This window comes from Blastomyces dermatitidis (assembly GCF_000003525.1).
Source record: "Blastomyces dermatitidis ER-3 genomic scaffold supercont1.3, whole genome shotgun sequence".
Taxonomy (NCBI): domain Eukaryota; kingdom Fungi; phylum Ascomycota; class Eurotiomycetes; order Onygenales; family Ajellomycetaceae; genus Blastomyces; species Blastomyces dermatitidis.
The window spans coordinates 6017000-6034660 of NW_025544776.1; the positions used below are offsets into that span (position 1 = coordinate 6017000).

At 37.3% G+C, this 17661-nt stretch overlaps 5 protein-coding genes across 6 annotated transcripts; 3 read left to right on the forward strand and 2 right to left on the reverse strand.

The window, feature by feature from the left end:
• Positions 1-1774: 1774 nt before the first annotated feature.
• Positions 1775-4157, forward strand: BDCG_03461. Of its 2 annotated transcripts, XM_045419069.1 has the most exons (4): positions 2001-2191; positions 2305-3046; positions 3161-3571; positions 3701-4157. In XM_045419069.1, the coding sequence occupies exons 1-3, from the start codon at positions 2138-2140 to the stop codon at positions 3244-3246; spliced, it is 882 nt and encodes a 293-aa protein (XP_045280453.1). In that variant the 5' UTR covers positions 2001-2137; the 3' UTR covers positions 3247-3571; positions 3701-4157. The 2 variants fall into 2 exon arrangements, with proteins under 2 accessions (XP_045275491.1, XP_045280453.1); XM_045419068.1 differs by having other exon boundaries at positions 1775-2191; positions 3161-4157.
• A 274-nt stretch (positions 4158-4431) lies between these two features.
• BDCG_03463 (vesicle-mediated transporter Bfr2/Che-1) lies at positions 4432-7395 on the reverse strand. Its single transcript, XM_045419071.1, has 3 exons — positions 7134-7395; positions 6964-7072; positions 4432-6898 (listed from the first exon to the last, which is right to left on the reverse strand). Exons 1-3 carry the CDS (start codon positions 7321-7323, stop codon positions 5449-5451), a joined length of 1749 nt encoding a protein of 582 aa, XP_045275493.1. The 5' UTR covers positions 7324-7395; the 3' UTR covers positions 4432-5448.
• BDCG_03462 (gluconate 5-dehydrogenase) lies at positions 4444-5459 on the forward strand. Its single transcript, XM_045419070.1, has 2 exons — positions 4444-5056; positions 5161-5459. Exon 1 carries the CDS (start codon positions 4572-4574, stop codon positions 5049-5051), a length of 480 nt encoding a protein of 159 aa, XP_045275492.1. The 5' UTR covers positions 4444-4571; the 3' UTR covers positions 5052-5056; positions 5161-5459.
• A 1869-nt stretch (positions 7396-9264) lies between the features above and the next one.
• BDCG_16749 (uncharacterized protein) lies at positions 9265-9857 on the reverse strand (the record flags this gene model as incomplete). Its single annotated transcript, XM_045425941.1, has 1 exon — positions 9265-9857. Exon 1 carries the CDS (start codon positions 9679-9681, stop codon positions 9265-9267), a length of 417 nt encoding a protein of 138 aa, XP_045280454.1. The 5' UTR covers positions 9682-9857.
• An 848-nt stretch (positions 9858-10705) lies between these two features.
• Positions 10706-12509, forward strand: BDCG_16750 (uncharacterized protein; the record flags this gene model as incomplete). Its single annotated transcript, XM_045425942.1, has 5 exons — positions 10706-11132; positions 11262-11843; positions 11922-11949; positions 12059-12204; positions 12375-12509. The coding sequence occupies exons 1-5, from the start codon at positions 10905-10907 to the stop codon at positions 12507-12509; spliced, it is 1119 nt and encodes a 372-aa protein (XP_045280455.1). The 5' UTR covers positions 10706-10904.
• Between the last annotated feature and the right edge of the window lie 5152 nt (positions 12510-17661).

The following is a 17661-nucleotide window of genomic DNA, read 5'->3' on the forward strand; positions in this document are numbered from 1 at the left end:
AAGCTTAACTGATTTAAACTTATAATCAGATTGAGTGATTTAAATTATAATATAATAAAACTGAAGTAGTGACTAGTCAGCAGTATTATATAGAGATAGTTATTTAAAAAGCTGTATAAGTGAGCTTGACTATCTTGCTTAAATAGCAAGCTTATAGACTACAGAATTATTATAAGAATATCACAGATATAATACTTAGTATACTAAGAAGATTGTATAAGATACATAGTAACTCTTATATATATTTCAGTAGAAGAAAAATGAATCACTGACTTCTTTTATAAGAAGTCAGCATCTAGTTATTCTATATAAATAATAAGTGAATACTCTTCTTTCATTTTATAAGTAAGAATAGCTGAAGTAATATCTCAGCAGTATCTTACTATTAAGAAAAAGTAATCTGCTAATCTTGTATAGAAGTGAGATTCTCATATTTATCAATCAGATCTTTCTATAATATATCTGAATGATATTATAGAGTAATTGAAAACCAGTTTAAACAGAATGAAATCATCTGTATGAAAGTGATGAGCTGTGTGAAACTGCAACAGAGTCTTGACACGGCTGAGAGTGTGACATTTATTCATACTTAATTTCACAAGTATCTTCATTCTTTATAATGAGTAGAGAGTGAGATTAGAAGTATTGAAATATATAGAAGTATCTAAGTATTCTTTCAGTACTTTTATATTTAATTCTGAAGATGTTGAAATTACATGAATTTCTTATTAAGTTAATTATTGAATTTTCTTATATTGAAGCTGTTAAGTAATATACATGTCAGCTATCTATTATTGTTATAGTTTTAACATTATCTGAAGTCACTGTGATATCACTTCTATACTTGTATTCAAGAGTTCTCTCATATTATCATTAGACATGTCATTCATTGAGTGTATAATATCTGTGAAATCTTGAAGAAGTGTAATTATATAAATATCTCATATATCTGAGTGTCAGAACTCTCAAGTCTTTCACTAACATTCTCTTTGTAAGATCTTATTACAGGGTTAGAGTGACTGATGAGCAAGCTTCTATCTGAGAACTCAGTGTCTGCTTAACTGTGTTTCTCTTTCTTACACATTGTCACACATTTGAATATCTCTTGATGAATAATCATTTCTAATGAGGAGATGATATGTGGATAATCATTTCTAATAAGAAGATGATGAACATTTTTCAAGTGTGAGAGGCCTACACTGAATAGATCGGTATAATATATAGGTCTTATATAACAAAGTGAAAAATGTTAGAGAAGGAAAGAAAGAGAAAGTGTGGGAATCTGATTGGAGTGAATATTTATACATGTACATGGTGGCGTTACGCAGTGGAACTTCGGAGCGGAAGAATAGGGCGCGGTGGAGCTTCGGGGCGGAAGAATAGGAATTCTGTAGGTTTTCGGCCGAGGATCGGCGACCGAGAATCGGAGCGGTAGGAATCTGTGGAGTGTAATGGAATAGTCTATATGATTGATCGGGCGCAGCCCGCCACAGCATCAATTGTCATATCCCTGACAGTTTTCAACAAGAAGATATATATATATATACTCTGTATATGATGATGAGAAGGAATCCGGCCCGCCTCACTTATCTGAGGTAAAACTGAGTCTGCAAAACACCTGGGTGCTGGCAGGCAGTGACAGCTTTACACAAGCTTACACCACACTCACCTTGCCTATTTGAGTTACAACTATCCACTATTTGGTCTAATTACACTGTTGAACTCTAATCACAGGTAAGTGGAGGTTATAATGATGGCAGACTGAACGCAAGGCCTTTTTCAGGTAGGTAATTTCAATACCGCGGGTAGGGTCTGTTAAGTGGACCTTTTTAACAGAGGTTAACAGAGGTTAACTGTGCAACCGAACACGCCCTAATGTCTAGGCCAGTCTAACTCGGCATGCCGAACATACCTAGTTTGACAGCGGAATTATCACGTGATCATCACGCTAATTTTGACCGCCTTCACTCATCATCATTGCATTTCTTTATCACTCTCGTCAGCGCCCCGTTTACCCTGGAAAGTTGTCGGTCCAGTTTACTCTTTATATTTTTGTTAAGAAAACACATTTCTTGATTTCGTATCTGACCTGTGCTCCCTATTTTTTGAACGTACCAAACGCTTTACTCGTTTTAAAATGAACACGGAAGTCGCCGCCCTTGAGGCTGAAGTGAAGGAATTCAAGGTACAGGTATGTGATCGCGATACTCTTCTTTTCATTTACTTTATTGTGTCCAGTTCTAAAGTTCCTTTGTACTTACAAATTCCAGAGATGAGCTTTAATTGTACTAACTTATCCCATAGCTCGAGGCAGTTCAATCGAGTTTGCAGGTAGATCCAGATAATGCCGAACTGCAGGGACTGAAGACTGAACTTGAAGAATTCATATCCCTCACGGAGCAATCCATTTCAGAGCTACGACCTGTGCCGCAGAAATCGAAACCCTCATCTCCTCCCGCTAAGGAAAAATGGTCGAAAGAGAACCATCCAGCATACCAAGCGGGTTACCGAAAACCGACTGTTGAGCCCGCTCCGCCCGAAGAACCCCAGCCCTCGCCTCCTGTATCATTCTCCGTAAACGACAACGTCCTAGCCCGATGGGCGTCGGGAGATAACTCATTCTATCCGGCTCGCATCACATCCATAACCGGCTCATCCACCAACCCCATCTACATAGTTTCCTTCAAGTCATATGGGACCACTGAAACCCTAACGTCCAGGGATATTAAACCCATCACTGAAACGCGAAAACGTAAGGCTGATGGACTATCAGGCTCCACATCCCCACAGGCTCTTCCTGCCAATTCTAGCGTGATTTCTGCTGCGGCGGATATCAACCCGGCTCTGGCCACCCAGGCGCGCAAGGAGCCAAGCAAACCAGGCGATGGCCCAACGCGCCCAGCGAAGATGCCCCGGAAAGTCAGAGCCAATAAGGAACTGGAGGCTGGCAAGAGCAAATGGCAGGACTTCGCGGCTAAGAGCAAGTTAGGAAAGGTTGGGAAGAAGGAGAGCATGTTTCGGACTCCTGAAGGGATCAACGCACGAGGTGAGAAATTCCTTATACCCTCTTTTATATAACATTAGCTGTCAAGCCACGTACCCTGACGCGGTATCCTTTTCAAATTTGAAATATGCTAACTCATTTGTGTCTCTACTATAGTTGGCTTCACTGGCTCTGGCCAACAGATGCGCAAAGATCCAACGAGAAGCCGGCATATCTATCAACAAGCCGAAGACGACTATTGATTTTAAGTCTTATTTCTCATACGTTTGGCTCGACATGGGTGTTCTCAGGCGCTAGATATGGGGGACTTCTTTTTACCATTTTTTTTTTGTTGCTCAGACATACCTCTTTTCACTTTCCCCGGTCTCCTTTGCCTTTTCTGACGAGGACTTGTCTTTTATTACTTTACACTCTCATCGCTAACTTCGTATCATGGTCTCTCGAGCAGATTCCTTACTGTGTTACCAACCAATCCGATGGCAGGGAAGGGGTCATTGACATTAAATATTCGACCAGATTCCTTTTCTTGCTTTTCGAAGGCGTTTTCAAATAAAGGGTATTCAATTCGTGCGTTCTCGATAGGTGGCATTTGTAACCCCCCTTCCAAAACCTTTCCCATATCCCGTGTTTTGTTTTTGTTTTAATTTAATGAATCTATCTGATCAAATGAAAATGCAATGGAATTTTTCTAGTCAGACCCATATGCTGCAATGACTGTTCCTGGGCTTATCACGGGCCTGGCGGAGCAGGGCTATTCGAGTTGCTTGTGAAAAACCGAAGCTTATATAGCCTGTACTTTGACGGTGAACCAATCTGGATATGTATGATACGTAGGTAGTCAAAACTTCAAACTAGCGCATATAGAATAAACAATGCATAGTCAGATAGTCACATGAATTACTTGGATATGTGAATTCTGTTGACTGCGTATGCAATCTCATAGTTCTCATAGTCCTAAGTGGACGTAACCATTACGCTCACTAAACGGTAATCCTCCTTTCATGCGACCTCGTCCACTCACTTGGTATATCATTAGTAGTTCATTGAATCCGCCACCAGTAGCCATGACATCTCCACATCCATCTCCAACTTTGTCTAGGGAACCGGCCACTGGCTGGGCCAGGAAAGACGTCCTGAAAAGGTCTGACGCGAACAGCCAATTTGTTTGAAACTCCCTTTATATACAGCGTACATACATGGAACATACATCACCATGGATCATCATACTAACCCCAACTACCCATCACAAACACATGCCATGGATACATTTTGGCAACAAGGACACACAGTCGAACGAATCTTTCATGCAAAATGCGTCCTGCCCCGAGCCGAGTGTGCCAGGTTGATGTTTACTGTCAGGGGTTAATTCAATATGTAGGTGGTTGCATGTCCCTTTCTATATAATATGTATATTATAAATATATTATTTGCTATTGTGACAGCTCTAACCCCCGGAATTCATCCTATGATATTACATCCTAGTACCCCTTAATCATTGCCGCTAAAAAAGCTACTCCTTGTGTTTGTCATATATATAAACGAAGCATGATAATTCCGATACCTCTATATGAATTACACAGGCTCTCCTAGACCTCCCTTCCGCTTTCGAGAAAACGAACGTCTCTCAAGCTCTCCGCAAGGATTTCCCTTCCCTCGCCGTTCCCCACATAGATGCGCCCTCAAACTGCCCAGACACATGATCTCCGATGCCAGCGGCGGGCGTGTCGTTCTTATCTCCTCCATCAGCGCCCACCGCGTAAACTACCCGCAACCCCAGGCCGCCTACAACGTCTCCAAAGCCGGCATTCTGCAGCTCCGTGCCTCTCTCGCAGCAGAATGGAGTCAGTACGGCATCCATGTCAACTCCATCTCTCCGGGCTACATGGACACGGCACTCAATGAGGGCGATGCGTTGGCACCATGTCGCCAAATATGGGCCGATAGGAATCCCATGGGGAGGATGGGGGATCCCCGGGAGATGGCAAGTCCCGTGGTGTTTTTGTGTAGCGAGGTGGCGGAGTTACGTGAATGGGGCGGATATTGTTGATGATGGTGAGTAATCTTTTCCATTTTCCTTTCTTTTAACCTCAATATGTGTTTCTTTTTGGGAAGGTTATTTGAAGATGAGCTTCTTCTAATTAATATTATTTTATTAGGCGGTGGGCTGGTCTTTTAACTTTAAATAAATAGGGGTAATGCAGCATTCAGGCGACTACCGGCATCCGTTGGCTTATTATTTTTATCCGGCAAAGGTTTCCAATCCTTTTAAGACTTTATCTATGTAGTTTGGGAAAGGCCATCGCTGGATATGTATGGGAGTTGCATTGGTAGCAGAGCAGATATATAGATATTAGTAGCTCGACGCTCGATAACAATAGAGCAGATAGTAGACAAATAAATTTTAACACAACCAAGAGAAGTATCAGTCATCTCTACGCCATTTCCTAACTCCGGAAAAGTCTAAGTCCTCCCTCTTCAACATCCTCGTCCTCATCCTCATCATCCTCACCCAAAACATCCCTCGCACTTTTTCCTAGCAACGAAGCGAAGAACTCCTCCCGCGCGCTATCCCCCCATGTGCCTCTGTCTTCCGGAGGCATGAAATTCTGCAGCTTCTCGTGGACAGTATACCGCATCTTACGGCCCTTGGAGGCCTTGGTATCTACAGCTCTTTTAACCTTATCCTTGCGCATCCCGGTGGTAGGATGGATAGCAAGGAGGGAGGGAAGTTGCATCTGCAGTGTCTCGATGCCGTTGTTGGCAGACATGCGTTCTTCCACAAGGTCGCGGAGTAGAGTCTGGTAGAAGATGGAGTCGTCGTACATTTCGTTTACTTCGTGGGGGCCATTAGAGGTACCGTTGGTTTGTTGGCGTTCTTGGACGTCCTCTGTAAAGGTGCGTTTGGATGAGCGGCTATCAAGTTGGGTGGCAATGTGGGCATCCAGCACGGAGGTTATTGTTTGCTGGTCGGTTGCCCCGTGATTCAGTAGCTTGCCTCTGGCGTTCGGTAGTGCAGCTCTCGAACCACGTGTTTTTAAAGCCCATTTATCAAGCACAGCGCGACGGTGAAGTCGTGATTGTGCTTCGATTTCCTCCATGCGATGCCAAATATCGGCTGACGAGGTGGAGGCGGAAGGAGGCGGGCCTCGTTTTCGTTTTTTAGATGATGAGGTGGTGTTCCTGGTTTGGGCATTAGCAAGTGCATGTCGAAGATCTTCGATCGTACTCCAAAGAGCTAGTGCCGCAGCTTCAGCGGACTGGATCGAGGACTGGTGAGCTGCATTATCATCCTCTAACGTAGATGATAGACCGTTAAGAGATGTAATTCCTTTCTGAAGTTTGATACGTGCGTTCAATATGGCGCCGAAAGCTGACCGCTGACGCTTGACCGACCTCCCCTTCGCAGCATCTGCTTTGGCTGCTTGAGATAGTGACGCTGCAACAGTTTTGTGATCTGAGGCCATGAGTCGTCTTATTTCAGCCCGGTCGTCTGATAGGGCGGGGCCGTCCTCCTGTTTATCATCTTCATCTTCATCATCGTCTTCGTCTCCAGAAATTTCACTTTCAGACTCTCCTTGATCATCTTCACCCTCGTCATCACTGCTATCGCCAAATCCCTGATCGCTTTCAGAATCACTTGCTCCGTCTAGCTCTTTATCAGACCCCAGCGCATTATCCATATCCTCGGATTCTGCATCTGAATCATCTTCTCCCAAGTCTCCACTTTTCAATCCATCAAGCTCATCAGATAACCATGACGCGTCCTCGTCGCTTGAATCTTTGCGGAATGGATCATCTTCACTCTCGTAGCCTTCAAGTGCCTCTCGACTAACTCGCGAGCCAGCATATTCGCGCCCGAGAGTTACTTTCTCTGGTTCGCGGAGCTTGCTCTTTCTGTTGAGGGGGTTAGTTAAAAATTTAGCTGTAGATGCAGTTTGAGTTGTAGCAGGGTCACTCACCCAACAGCTATGTAATGCTCTCGACCGGCGTTAGCATTATCATCCTCCGCTCCAGAAGACTGATCGTCGCTGCTTTCCGCGCGGTCATTTAAATCTTCTGGATCGAAATCTAAAGGTGGTGTTAGTTGGCCGCTCAGGGAAAGAAAATTTCGCAGAGAATGCGGGCTCACCTTTGGGAGTTGGATCTTCCAAATCAGCAATTTGCTCCGCCAGAGACTTCACCCGGCCACGGTTATTTGCCATGGTTGCCAACTTTATGAAGTCAATCTCATCGTTTGGTAGAGAAGCGTTGTGCTGAGATTTTGGGGTTTTTTTTTTCTTTCTTGTTGGTAATTTTTGCTCGTCGGGTAAAACTTCCATTCTGGGCGGGTCCCTTCGGCAGAGCCAGGCCGCATTGCCGAGTCACATGATCAAATATCAATGCGAATATTACCATTCCGGAAAAACGTAGGCTTATTATACGACCGGATTATGGTTGTTCCGCCGTGCCAGTCGCCGACACCGTCGCTGAACCGTAAAATATAATATAATGGTGGATTAGCCATGGAATCACTGTAAATGAGTTATGAACAGAACAAAATCATCATTGTATTGACAATGTCACTGATTTCTATCTATATAATCACTAATTCTAAAAAATGTCTCATTCACTGAAATTATTCTCTATTGAAAATCTGTCACATCTCTCTGTAATTTCTTCTGAATTCTCTGAATTATCTCTATATTATTATCATCATTTTCTGTTATATTCATATCAACATTTATTTCAGAGAACTTGTGAATTAGTATTAAAGTTTGTGAAGAATCAGTGTCAATAATCATTCACTATTTAAAAGAGAGAATTTCAGAGAGATTAAGAGCTGTGTATTTACTTATCTATATTATTATCAACTTCTGTATAAATCTGAGAATCATTTCACTGATTCTAACTTACTTTTTCACTGAGAATGTTGAGAGTTCTGATACTACTCATAGTCAGAGAATTAATCAGAGTTGAAAGATTGAAGAAGAAAGAGAGAAGAGAATTAACAGCAGTAGTAGAGATATCAGTGAGAGAGATAGAAAGAGAATTATCACTGTTATTAAATTTCTTATTACTGCTGCTGCTGTTGCTGACTATAACTGAATTCTTATCAAGATAATCTGTAAGTCTTTGAATATACTTCATTATTTCATACATCTCAATGATAATATAGCTAGCTTTAGTATTAATATTATTTATTAAATTTATGAGATTCTTCATCACTGATTTTTATTCTTCAATATAACTAGCTATCATTCTCAAAAGCTTGCAATGTATTTCAAGCTTAATAGTTTCAATATTAAGTTTTATCTTTTTAATCATGATTTTCTTCTTTTCTACAGCAACTTTTTTCTTTTCAATTTCTAATTTCACTCTTTCAATATTCAACTTAATCTTCTCAATCTTGATTTTAGCTTTTTCAGCAGCACTGATAATAATATTCAGAGTTTTCAGAACAATAGTAACACTCTTCATATATTAAGCTTTCACTTTCTATTAGTAAGTTTTGACTTTCTTAATCTATTTTAAAAGATTCTTCACTGATTTTAACATAGCTCTCTTTATTATTTTCTTGAAATTATCTGATGTAGAAAGATAAAAGTTATGAATTCAGATCAGATTATTAACTTATTCTTTTAATTCTTCAGAGATAATTAGACTGGCTGCTGAGACCATGAATTTCACATTTGATCTCATTTGGTCTGATCTCATACATTTCTTGGCGTGAATCCCGCTGGGACTGGCTATCAAAAAAACATGTAAAGTGACTATATATCAGATCTTAAAATGGAACCATGACTTGAAAAAAATGAGAAAGTGATCTCATTTGGTTTCATTTAGTTCCATTCTTGGCATAAAGTTACTATTTTTAGACATTTTAAGGTTTTTTTTAGACTATTTTTAATTTTTTAAAAAGTAACGCTTTTTGATAACACTCAAATGAGATTTAAAGTCATTTAAAGCAATAAAAATAATTTAAAATGAGAAGTGGAAATCATGGTCTCATTTGGAAAATGTGACAAGAGTAGACAGTAAGTCCCACTGGGACAGTATGAGACCACTATATAATGTTAAAACCATGTAATGGGATCAGTCGAATTGGTAATGAAACTATCAAAAAATCTGGTCCTGGTCCCAGACACGGTCACACGGTCAGTCTAGAGATAATCATGCATCTCTTTTTCTTATAATTGTAATTTATACAAGGTTTTGAGCTTCTCTTCATCTTATTATAAGCAGCATTCAAATGATGAGAAAAAATATACTCAATATAGTACTTATACCATCAACCGCTCCACCACGAACTCGCTCGATTTTTCGAATAAGAACCCGCCGATAGATCCATCGAAAAGCCCTCGATCATACGAGCACTTTGACCCCATCGCCGACCGCATACCCCGTGTGGTGGTGGAGTTATCCAGCCAAACGTGAACCGGACGTTGTTCGAAGCTCCTGTGTGGGATTATCCCCCGTTCTCCCCTACCACACCACAACCCCGGGCCAGAGTGCCATACAAATTGTAAGGTGAAGTGACCTAGCCATATGCACCAATCTTCTCGATTTTGGAAGACCCCCGACCTGTAGTTGTGGAGATATCCGAGGAGCGACCTCCGCGAAAACCCTGTCCATCTTTGATGTTCCAAAACACCAACGCCAAGTCTCACCCTCGTACCGCCCTTCCCAATCTGGCCCATCCCCGGCAGAAAAATACAAAAAGATACCTCGGCGATAATATCAAGCACATAATCAACGGACTCTTCTGAAGTGCAACCTCCACGGTCCGCCGCCAGTGTATCTAGACTTCAACACCAAGTCTCACCCCTGTACTACCCCTCTCAATCTGGCCCATCCCCAGCAGAACGATACAAAAAGATACCTCGGCAACAGTATTCAATACATAACCAGTGGACAACGAGTCAACAGCACATCAACAACTATAAAATCAGTATACCCCAAGGTCTGACTGAGCCTTTGATCCCTGCACAGTGAGATATATTAAATCTAGTTTTAATACCTCAATATTCAATAGATTCTGCAAGGGATTGAGAACAGCAACACTAGGTTTCTATTGAATTTGAGAATTAACTCTATATTGATATAATCATTGACAAAGTCTTCTATTTTGAGATATAAATAACCAGTTCCTCTACATCCCGCTGGCAATATTTATATTATCATATAGAAACAGACTTATATTCTCTATAATATCAAGACCCTGAAGAGGGAAAGTCTTGGTAGGGGGTATACAGTAGTGCATATCTTAGCAGTTTCTATCTCATTCTTCTGCAGCAGTTAATGCAAAAAAAAAAAAGATCTTAGAAATAGTTTTTTACTTCTCTTGAAAAAGTAAGGTGTTTTTCTCTGGGTTTTACACAATATTCTTACAAAGAATTAAAAACAGAGTTGTTTTCTGTCATAATTTCATATTCTTTTAAGTAAGAATTACTATTTCAGTGGCTGAAGAGCTTTCATTAATACTTAATTCTTTTTTACACTCTTTATTAACTGATTTGAGTTGCACACTTGTTGTGTGAGGAGAATTGGATGATTTAGAATAAAATTGAATAGTTTTAATCAATTTCTCTGCAAAAAATTGATTTATTTTTGTCAGTTTTTCTCTCAAAAACTGTCATATCATCTGATTTATTATCAATTGATATCATACTTTTCCTCACTGTATCCCAAGAAAGAGATTGTAAAGATTTTATTGATTTATCTTAAAAATCAATTTTAGTTTATTAGATTCTCTTCAAAAATCTAACCTAGTTACTGAACTAGTGTGAAAAAAATCAGGTGTTTTATACACAAAAGTCTTTTATTCTTCTTTTGAAACAGTCTGACCAACTTTTCAATTGAAAACAGACTTAGAAATATCTCAATTGAAACAGTCTGACCAACTTTTCATTGAGTGAAAACAATGAGTTCAAAAATACACTCAGTTGATGTGGAAAAAGATGCTTTCTCAAATGCTATTCCTGAGATTGAAATTCTGAAGAGAAGAAAGAAAGAAGAAATAGAGAAACAACAAGTTCTTGAAATACAGGAACTTGAAAAAGCAAGCAAGATTCTTGGAAAGCAGTGTCTGAGTGAGATGAATGAAGAAGTTCTGTTAATTCTTCATGCTCAGGCCAGACAACTACAGGAGGTGATCAAGTTCAAACTTGGAATCTCAAACACAGTTCAAAAAACCTTGAAAATTCCTAGTACAATCACTGACTCTTCATCTTACTCTTTTTCTTCCTTTCTTCCTACTCCTTCTTCTTCTTTGAATCAGAAGAAAACATATGCTCAAGCAGCTGAATCTGCTGTCTCTAAACCTGCTGTCTCAAAACCTGCTCAAAATCCTGAGAAAACTGAGAAGAATACTGCTCATGCCTCTATTCATGGAAAAGTGGAAAAGAAAATGCAAAAAGAGAAAAACTTCCAAATCTCTAGAAATAGAAGACTCATTCTCAAAGTCTCAAACCAGGACATTCTGCAAAGAAACAAGCTAAACTCAAATCTCATTTTCAGAATCAGAAATGAAATTAATCAGCAGTTCTTTTCTCAGTTGATGACTGATATTGAAGTTCAAAAACCAGTTATAGCTTCAATTGAGCCATCATTCTTTGGAAACTCTATTATTCTGACTACAATGCCTGAATTCAGTGCTGAATTCCTTATTCAGAATGAGAATCTCTGGAAGTCAGCAGTAGAATCATTGCTAAACACAACAATTCTATCTGAAAGAGATGAAAAGTGGGGCAAATTCATTCTTCATGATATTCCAGTTGAAATTTTTGACTGTGAAGAAGGAATGCTACTTCTCAAAAATGAATTGGAAGAATACAACTCCATTCAACTGAGAAAGGAGCCTGTATGGCTAAATTCAATTGAGTTCAGACAAAGCAGGAGAAATGCCTCTGTTCTAGTATATACAAAAACCCTTGAACAGTCAAAGATCTCTGAAGTAAGAGTAGCAGGTTTGAAAATGAGAGTTCATGAATACAAAGACTCAAGAGTGAATCTCAAAGCTCAAACACAGTGTTCAAACTGTCAAAGATATGGACACTTTGCAATCTCATGTTTTAGAGACTCAAAATGTGCATTCTGTGCCAGAGATCACAAAACTAGTGAGCATAAATGTGAAACATGCTCAAAAAGAGGTGAAATTTGTCAACATACTCTGCTTAAGTGCTCTAATTGTAAAGAAAAACATGCATCTAGCTCTAAAGAATGTATGTTTGCTCCTAGAACTCAAAAGAACTGGAGAAAAGATGAAGCTCAAAGTCAATCTAGAACTGAAGAGAAGAGTCAAGCCAGTAAACTCACAACTGCAAGCTCAAAAAGAAGAAACTCTCAATTATCTAAGTCTTCAAACTCCAATTCTCCAGCAAAATGTAAACAGAATTTGAATCCTCAAACTCCTGTTAAGATTAGAGAATTGAGAAATGACTCTGGTGATAAACTAGATATAATGCAAGCAGTTGAGATTCCTACTTTTCAGAACAGTTATAATCTACTATCTGATGATAGTGATTAGATTCTTCTCTACTCTCTTTTAGTATGAATATACAACAAAAACAACAAAAAAAGTTTAAAAACTCTTCAAAAATCACATTTATTCAAAATAATGTGGATAGAAACTCAAATTGCATTTATTCTTGTCTTCAAATTGCATTTGAACAAAAAGTTGATTTTGTACTGCTTCAGGAGCCGAATTTTGATGCTGAGCAAAAATATGTCATTTCTCATTCAAGCTACTACTGCTTTTTACCTCAAAAGTCTGAGATAAAGTCAAGAGTAGTGATCTATGGAAGAAAGAGATCAAGATATCAATTTAATCTAAGATTTGATATCATGTCTGACCCTGATATTCTGGTGGGTGATATTATAGATAAAGAAAATGAGTTTGATACTATACAGCTCATAAATATCTATAATGAAAAGTCATTGAAGGAAAATAACAATATCTGGACAATTGATAGAGGATTTCTGAACATAACTCCATCAAGAAACTCTATAATTGCAGGAGATTTCAATGCACATCATCCCTGGTGGAATTCAGAATGCAAGAGAGCAGTGAGAGCTGATAATCTGGTTGAATGGACCTTTGAGCATTCAATAGATTTGGTTAATAAGTCTGATCAACAAACATTCTTTAGAAAAGGCATGAAACAGAAGTCTATTATAGATCTAACATTCATGTCACAAAATCTAATGGAAAGAAGACTTGTAAACTGGTTTATTGATTCAAATGAGACATCAGGATCAGGTCATGAGATTATTCAATTTGATATTGAACTGAGTGAAAAACAAATGAGTGAAAATCCTCTTCTCTCTAATCAGTATAACTTTGAAAAAGCTGATTGGAAAGCAGTTGAAGAAAGCATAAAACTGTTAAAATCTGAAAGACAGAATGAGCTATATTGGAATTCTGGTCAAGATATCTCAAATGAAATGCTTGAGAATAGAGTGAAGCTTATTACATCTATCATTCTAACAAGTGTTAGAGATAATATTCCAAAAAGAAAATCTTCTGAGTATTCAAAACCTTGGTGGAATGAGAATATCTCATCTAAAAGAAAAGAATTAGCTACTGCTAGAAGAGATTGGAAGAATGATATAATATCTGATGAAGAGTTCAAAACTGTCAGAAATGAATATTTTTCAGATATTAAAAGAGCTAAAACAGACTGCTGGAATAAATTTCTTGAAGAAGCACAAGGGAAGGAAGTTTTTAAAGCTTTTAACTATACTAAAACAAGAAGTGTAGCAAAACTTCCAGCTCTAGAATATGAGTTTCAGAATGAATCATATACAGCAAACTCTTTTGAGGAAAAATGTCAAGCTTTCATGAGAATTCTCTTTCAGAACTCACCAGATTCAGATTCAGATTCAGAGGAAGAGAATATATCACTTCTCAACTACATTGATGAAAATGACTGGGAATGGCCTGATCTTACACAAGATGAATTAGAGTCAGCTATCTTCTCAAGTTCTGTTAAAACTGCTGCAGGTCCAGATTCAATTAATCACTTGATTATTCAAAATACATATTCCTACTTAAAGAATGAATATTTTGAGCTCTTTTTCAATCTCTTGAAAAATGGATATCATCCTGAATGCTGGAGAGAAGCCACTGGAGTGATTCTTGCAAAACCTAATAGAAAAACTTCAATTCCTAAGTCATATAGAGTAATATCTCTATTGAACTGTTTAGGAAAGGTTTTAGAAAAGATAATAGCTACTCGACTATCTTTTATAAGCTCTATAGATGATTCTCTTTTATTCAGTGAACAAATGGGAGGTAGAAAACAGTGTTCTGCAATTGACACTGTTCTCTCAGTTGTTCATGATATTCAAATAGCAAAGCATGAGGGTCTGGTCTCAACTGCAGTTTTTATTGATATAAAAGGAGCGTTTGATCATGTTTCAAAGTCAAAGTTAATTCAGACATTGAAGATATTAAAACTGCCTCTTTCCCTAATAAAATGGGTTAACTGTTTTATGTCTAAAAGAATTATACAACTCTTCTTTGATGGAATGAAACAAGACAAGACTGAGATAAAAATAGGAGTACCACAGGGGTCTCCAATCTCACCCATTTTATTTGCAATATACACTGCATATCTATTCAAAAATAGAAATATGAGAATAGTGCGATCTCCGAGTTATGTGGATGATATTGGTCTAGTCTACAGCTCAAAAACTATCAAAGAGAATTTGAAAGTAATTGAAGAAGCTGCAAAGGAAATCTTTGTTAGAGCAGATATCAATCAAATTCAATTTGATATGGATAAAACTGAGTTAATTCATTTCTTTCCTAGATTCAATGAGAAAGAACTATCTCTAACTCTTTTAAATAGAGAGATTAAACCCAGTGTAAATGTCAAATGGTTAGGAGTATGGTTAAACTCCAAGTTGAATTTTAAATATCACATTCAACAAAGAACTGTCAAGGCAGAAAGACTATTGAACAACATAATCAGACTATCAAATACAGAGAGGGGTCTATCCTTCCAGGCTATGAGACAGTTATATATAGCCTGTATTACATCAGTAGCTGATTATGGAGTTCAAGTTTGGTGGAATAATCAAGGGAATTTCACTGAACTCTTTCAAAGTCTGCAAAACAGAGCCTTGAGAAGAATTCTGGGAGCATTTAAATCATCTCCTATTAAAGCAATGGAAATTGAAGCTTCAATTCCTCCTCCTACTATTAGATTTGAAAAGGCCTGTATGAACTATGCTCTGAGAGTTGTAAAGATGAGCTCAAATCATATAATCAGAGAAAGAGTCTCTTCTTCATTTCCACCAATTAACTCTGGAAATGAACTGGATTGGAATAGATTTCTTGATTGGAATGAAAATAATTCTTCAAAGAAAATGCCTTCTCAACTGTACAGACTATGCTCTCTGATTAAAAATCAATTTTCTTCTTTAAATGTTGAAAAAGTTGATCATGAGAAGTTATCTCCCTGGAGAAAAAAGCTTGAATCTCTTATAGACTTACAAATAAGTGAACTATCAAAAGAGAAAGAATATGAACAGCATTTGAAGAGAATTTCTACAATCAATATAAAAGACTCTATTCTGATTTATTCAGATGGCTCAAAAAATGAGAACTTGAACAGATTGGGCGCAGGCATTGCTTATACTGAAGATAATATTAATTTTATCTCAGATTTCTGGAATCTAGGCTCTGAATGTGAAGTCTTTGATGCTGAACTATTTGCAATAGTGAAAGCTTTCAAACTCATTGAAATAAAATCTCATAAAAGAGGAAATTGTTTGAAAGAGGCATGGATATTCTCTGATAGTCAAGCTGCTTTAAAAAGACTTAGAAATAGTCAGATTCATAATGGTCAAATGAATCTTGAACTGATCTTAAACTCTGTTTTAAAAATTCAAGAGAGAAGAACATCAAAGCTGAGAATTCATCTGCACTGGGTTCCTGCTCATATGAATATTCATGGCAATGAATTGGCTGATTCAGCTGCAAAAAAGGGTGCAGAATTAAGCAGATCTATTCAAAAAATTGTGTCCTGGTCTTTTATAAAGAGAAAAATAAAAGAATCTTGTTTAGACAAGTGGAATGAAAGCTGGCAGAAACAAAAGAAGAGTATACATTATTCAAGATTTGAAACAAAACCCAAGTGGAAATCTTGTTCAATTAAATGTAAAAAGAAAATATTCTCATCTATAATACAGCTGAAACTAGGACATGGCTATTTCAAATCTTATATACAAAGATTTGATGATAGATTTGACTCAATAGAATGCTCATTCTGCAATACAAATGAGAATCCTGAGCATATTATAATGCACTGTGCATTATACAATAGTCTCAGAGCCAGATTGAAAGAGAAGTATGATCTAAATCAATTAAATATGAGATTCTTATTCTCAACTGAGACAGGAATTAAATACTTAATAGACTTTCTATCAGAAACTCAAGCAGCTACAAGAAAATGGCTAAATTCAGAATTATCTGAATATGAAGAGGAGGAAATCAATCAGATATAGTCTGTTAAAACAGCTATACACTCTCTTTTAAGAATTTGTTTTGTTATAGTCTCTCTTTACTTTTTCTTTTTCTGTATCTTTTTCTTTCAATTTCTTTCTATCTATCTATTTAATGTGTCTATCTTTGAGACTGTGTTCTTTCTCTCTTTTCTTTTGTCATGATATTGTCAAATGGTTACAAAGTATCAAAAGAGGTTAAAACACTGCAATTTGTAAACAGTTTTTGTATTCTGGGCTGGAATTTTCTGATTTTGCATATCTGAAATTGATGAATGTACAATAGTTAACTTTACAGACATAGAAAAAACCCTGAGAACTAAAGTTCTCAGGTAGATGTCATAGTCTCTGACTGCATACATCTATAATTGAAGAATAATAATAATAATAGTACTTATACATTGTTCATTTATCAGACTGCTTTGTCAGAGTATTCAGACAGCTGCTTGTTTTCTTCTCTTGAGTCTTTACAGCAGCAGCACAGGTACACTTGAGAGTGTTACTTATTATTTTAATACTACTACTATTGTTATTGCTGTGATTAGTACTGCTGCTGTTGTTATTACTGTGATTAATACTGATATGATAAATTACTGATATTCTTAGTATACTATACAGACAAGATATCTTGATTAGAACTTTTCTGATTAAAAGCTTTCTATTACAACTGACAGAATACTAATCAGACTGAGAGATGAAGAAGAGCAGAGTGAGCTGAGTGAGCTGAAAATAATCTTTGTGATGTATTATTGTTGTAAGAAGAAGAAAGAAGAAAAGAAGAAAAAGAAAAATGTGAGTCTTTATATATGTTATTGATTCATCTTTACAGATTACTATGCAATGAATGTAAATACTTTCATATTTCATCTCTGAGTGTAATCAGCACATCTGACAGATTTCATTCATATCTTAATACTTTTTATACAGACTATCACTGATTGAATTACAGCTATTTTGAATACAAAATTATTTCTATTAACTAGAAACAAGTGTTCAATGCACTGTTAGAAATATATCTACAGAATTCAAGATTTTCTGATGCAGTGAAATCAGTGAATTCTATACAAATTATAAGATAGAGAATATGACAACTTTCTTCAGTGAATATCAAGACAGATATATTCTAATTATATGTATTAAAGTATATATTAACTAATTTATATATAAAA

What these genes read in the sequence shown, in the direction of transcription:
- BDCG_03462 (XM_045419070.1), top strand. Translation starts at nt 4,572, where the DNA reads ATGAATTACACAGGCTCTCCTAGACCTCCCTTCCGCTTTCGAGAAAAC.
- BDCG_03461 (XM_045419068.1), top strand. Translation starts at nt 2,138, where the DNA reads ATGAACACGGAAGTCGCCGCCCTTGAGGCTGAAGTGAAGGAATTCAAG. An exon ending in TGAAGGAATTCAAGGTACAG is followed by an intron (nt 2,192 to 2,304) that starts GTATGTGATCGC and finishes CTTATCCCATAG; the next exon opens with CTCGAGGCAGTTCAATCGAG. An exon ending in TGAAGGGATCAACGCACGAG is followed by an intron (nt 3,047 to 3,160) that starts GTGAGAAATTCC and finishes TCTCTACTATAG; the next exon opens with TTGGCTTCACTGGCTCTGGC.
- BDCG_03463 (XM_045419071.1), bottom strand. Translation starts at nt 7,323, where the DNA reads ATGGAAGTTTTACCCGACGAGCAAAAATTACCAACAAGAAAGAAAAAA. An exon ending in GGAAGATCCAACTCCCAAAG is followed by an intron (nt 7,073 to 7,133) that starts GTGAGCCCGCAT and finishes CACCACCTTTAG; the next exon opens with ATTTCGATCCAGAAGATTTA. An exon ending in GAGCATTACATAGCTGTTGG is followed by an intron (nt 6,899 to 6,963) that starts GTGAGTGACCCT and finishes CCCCCTCAACAG; the next exon opens with AAAGAGCAAGCTCCGCGAAC.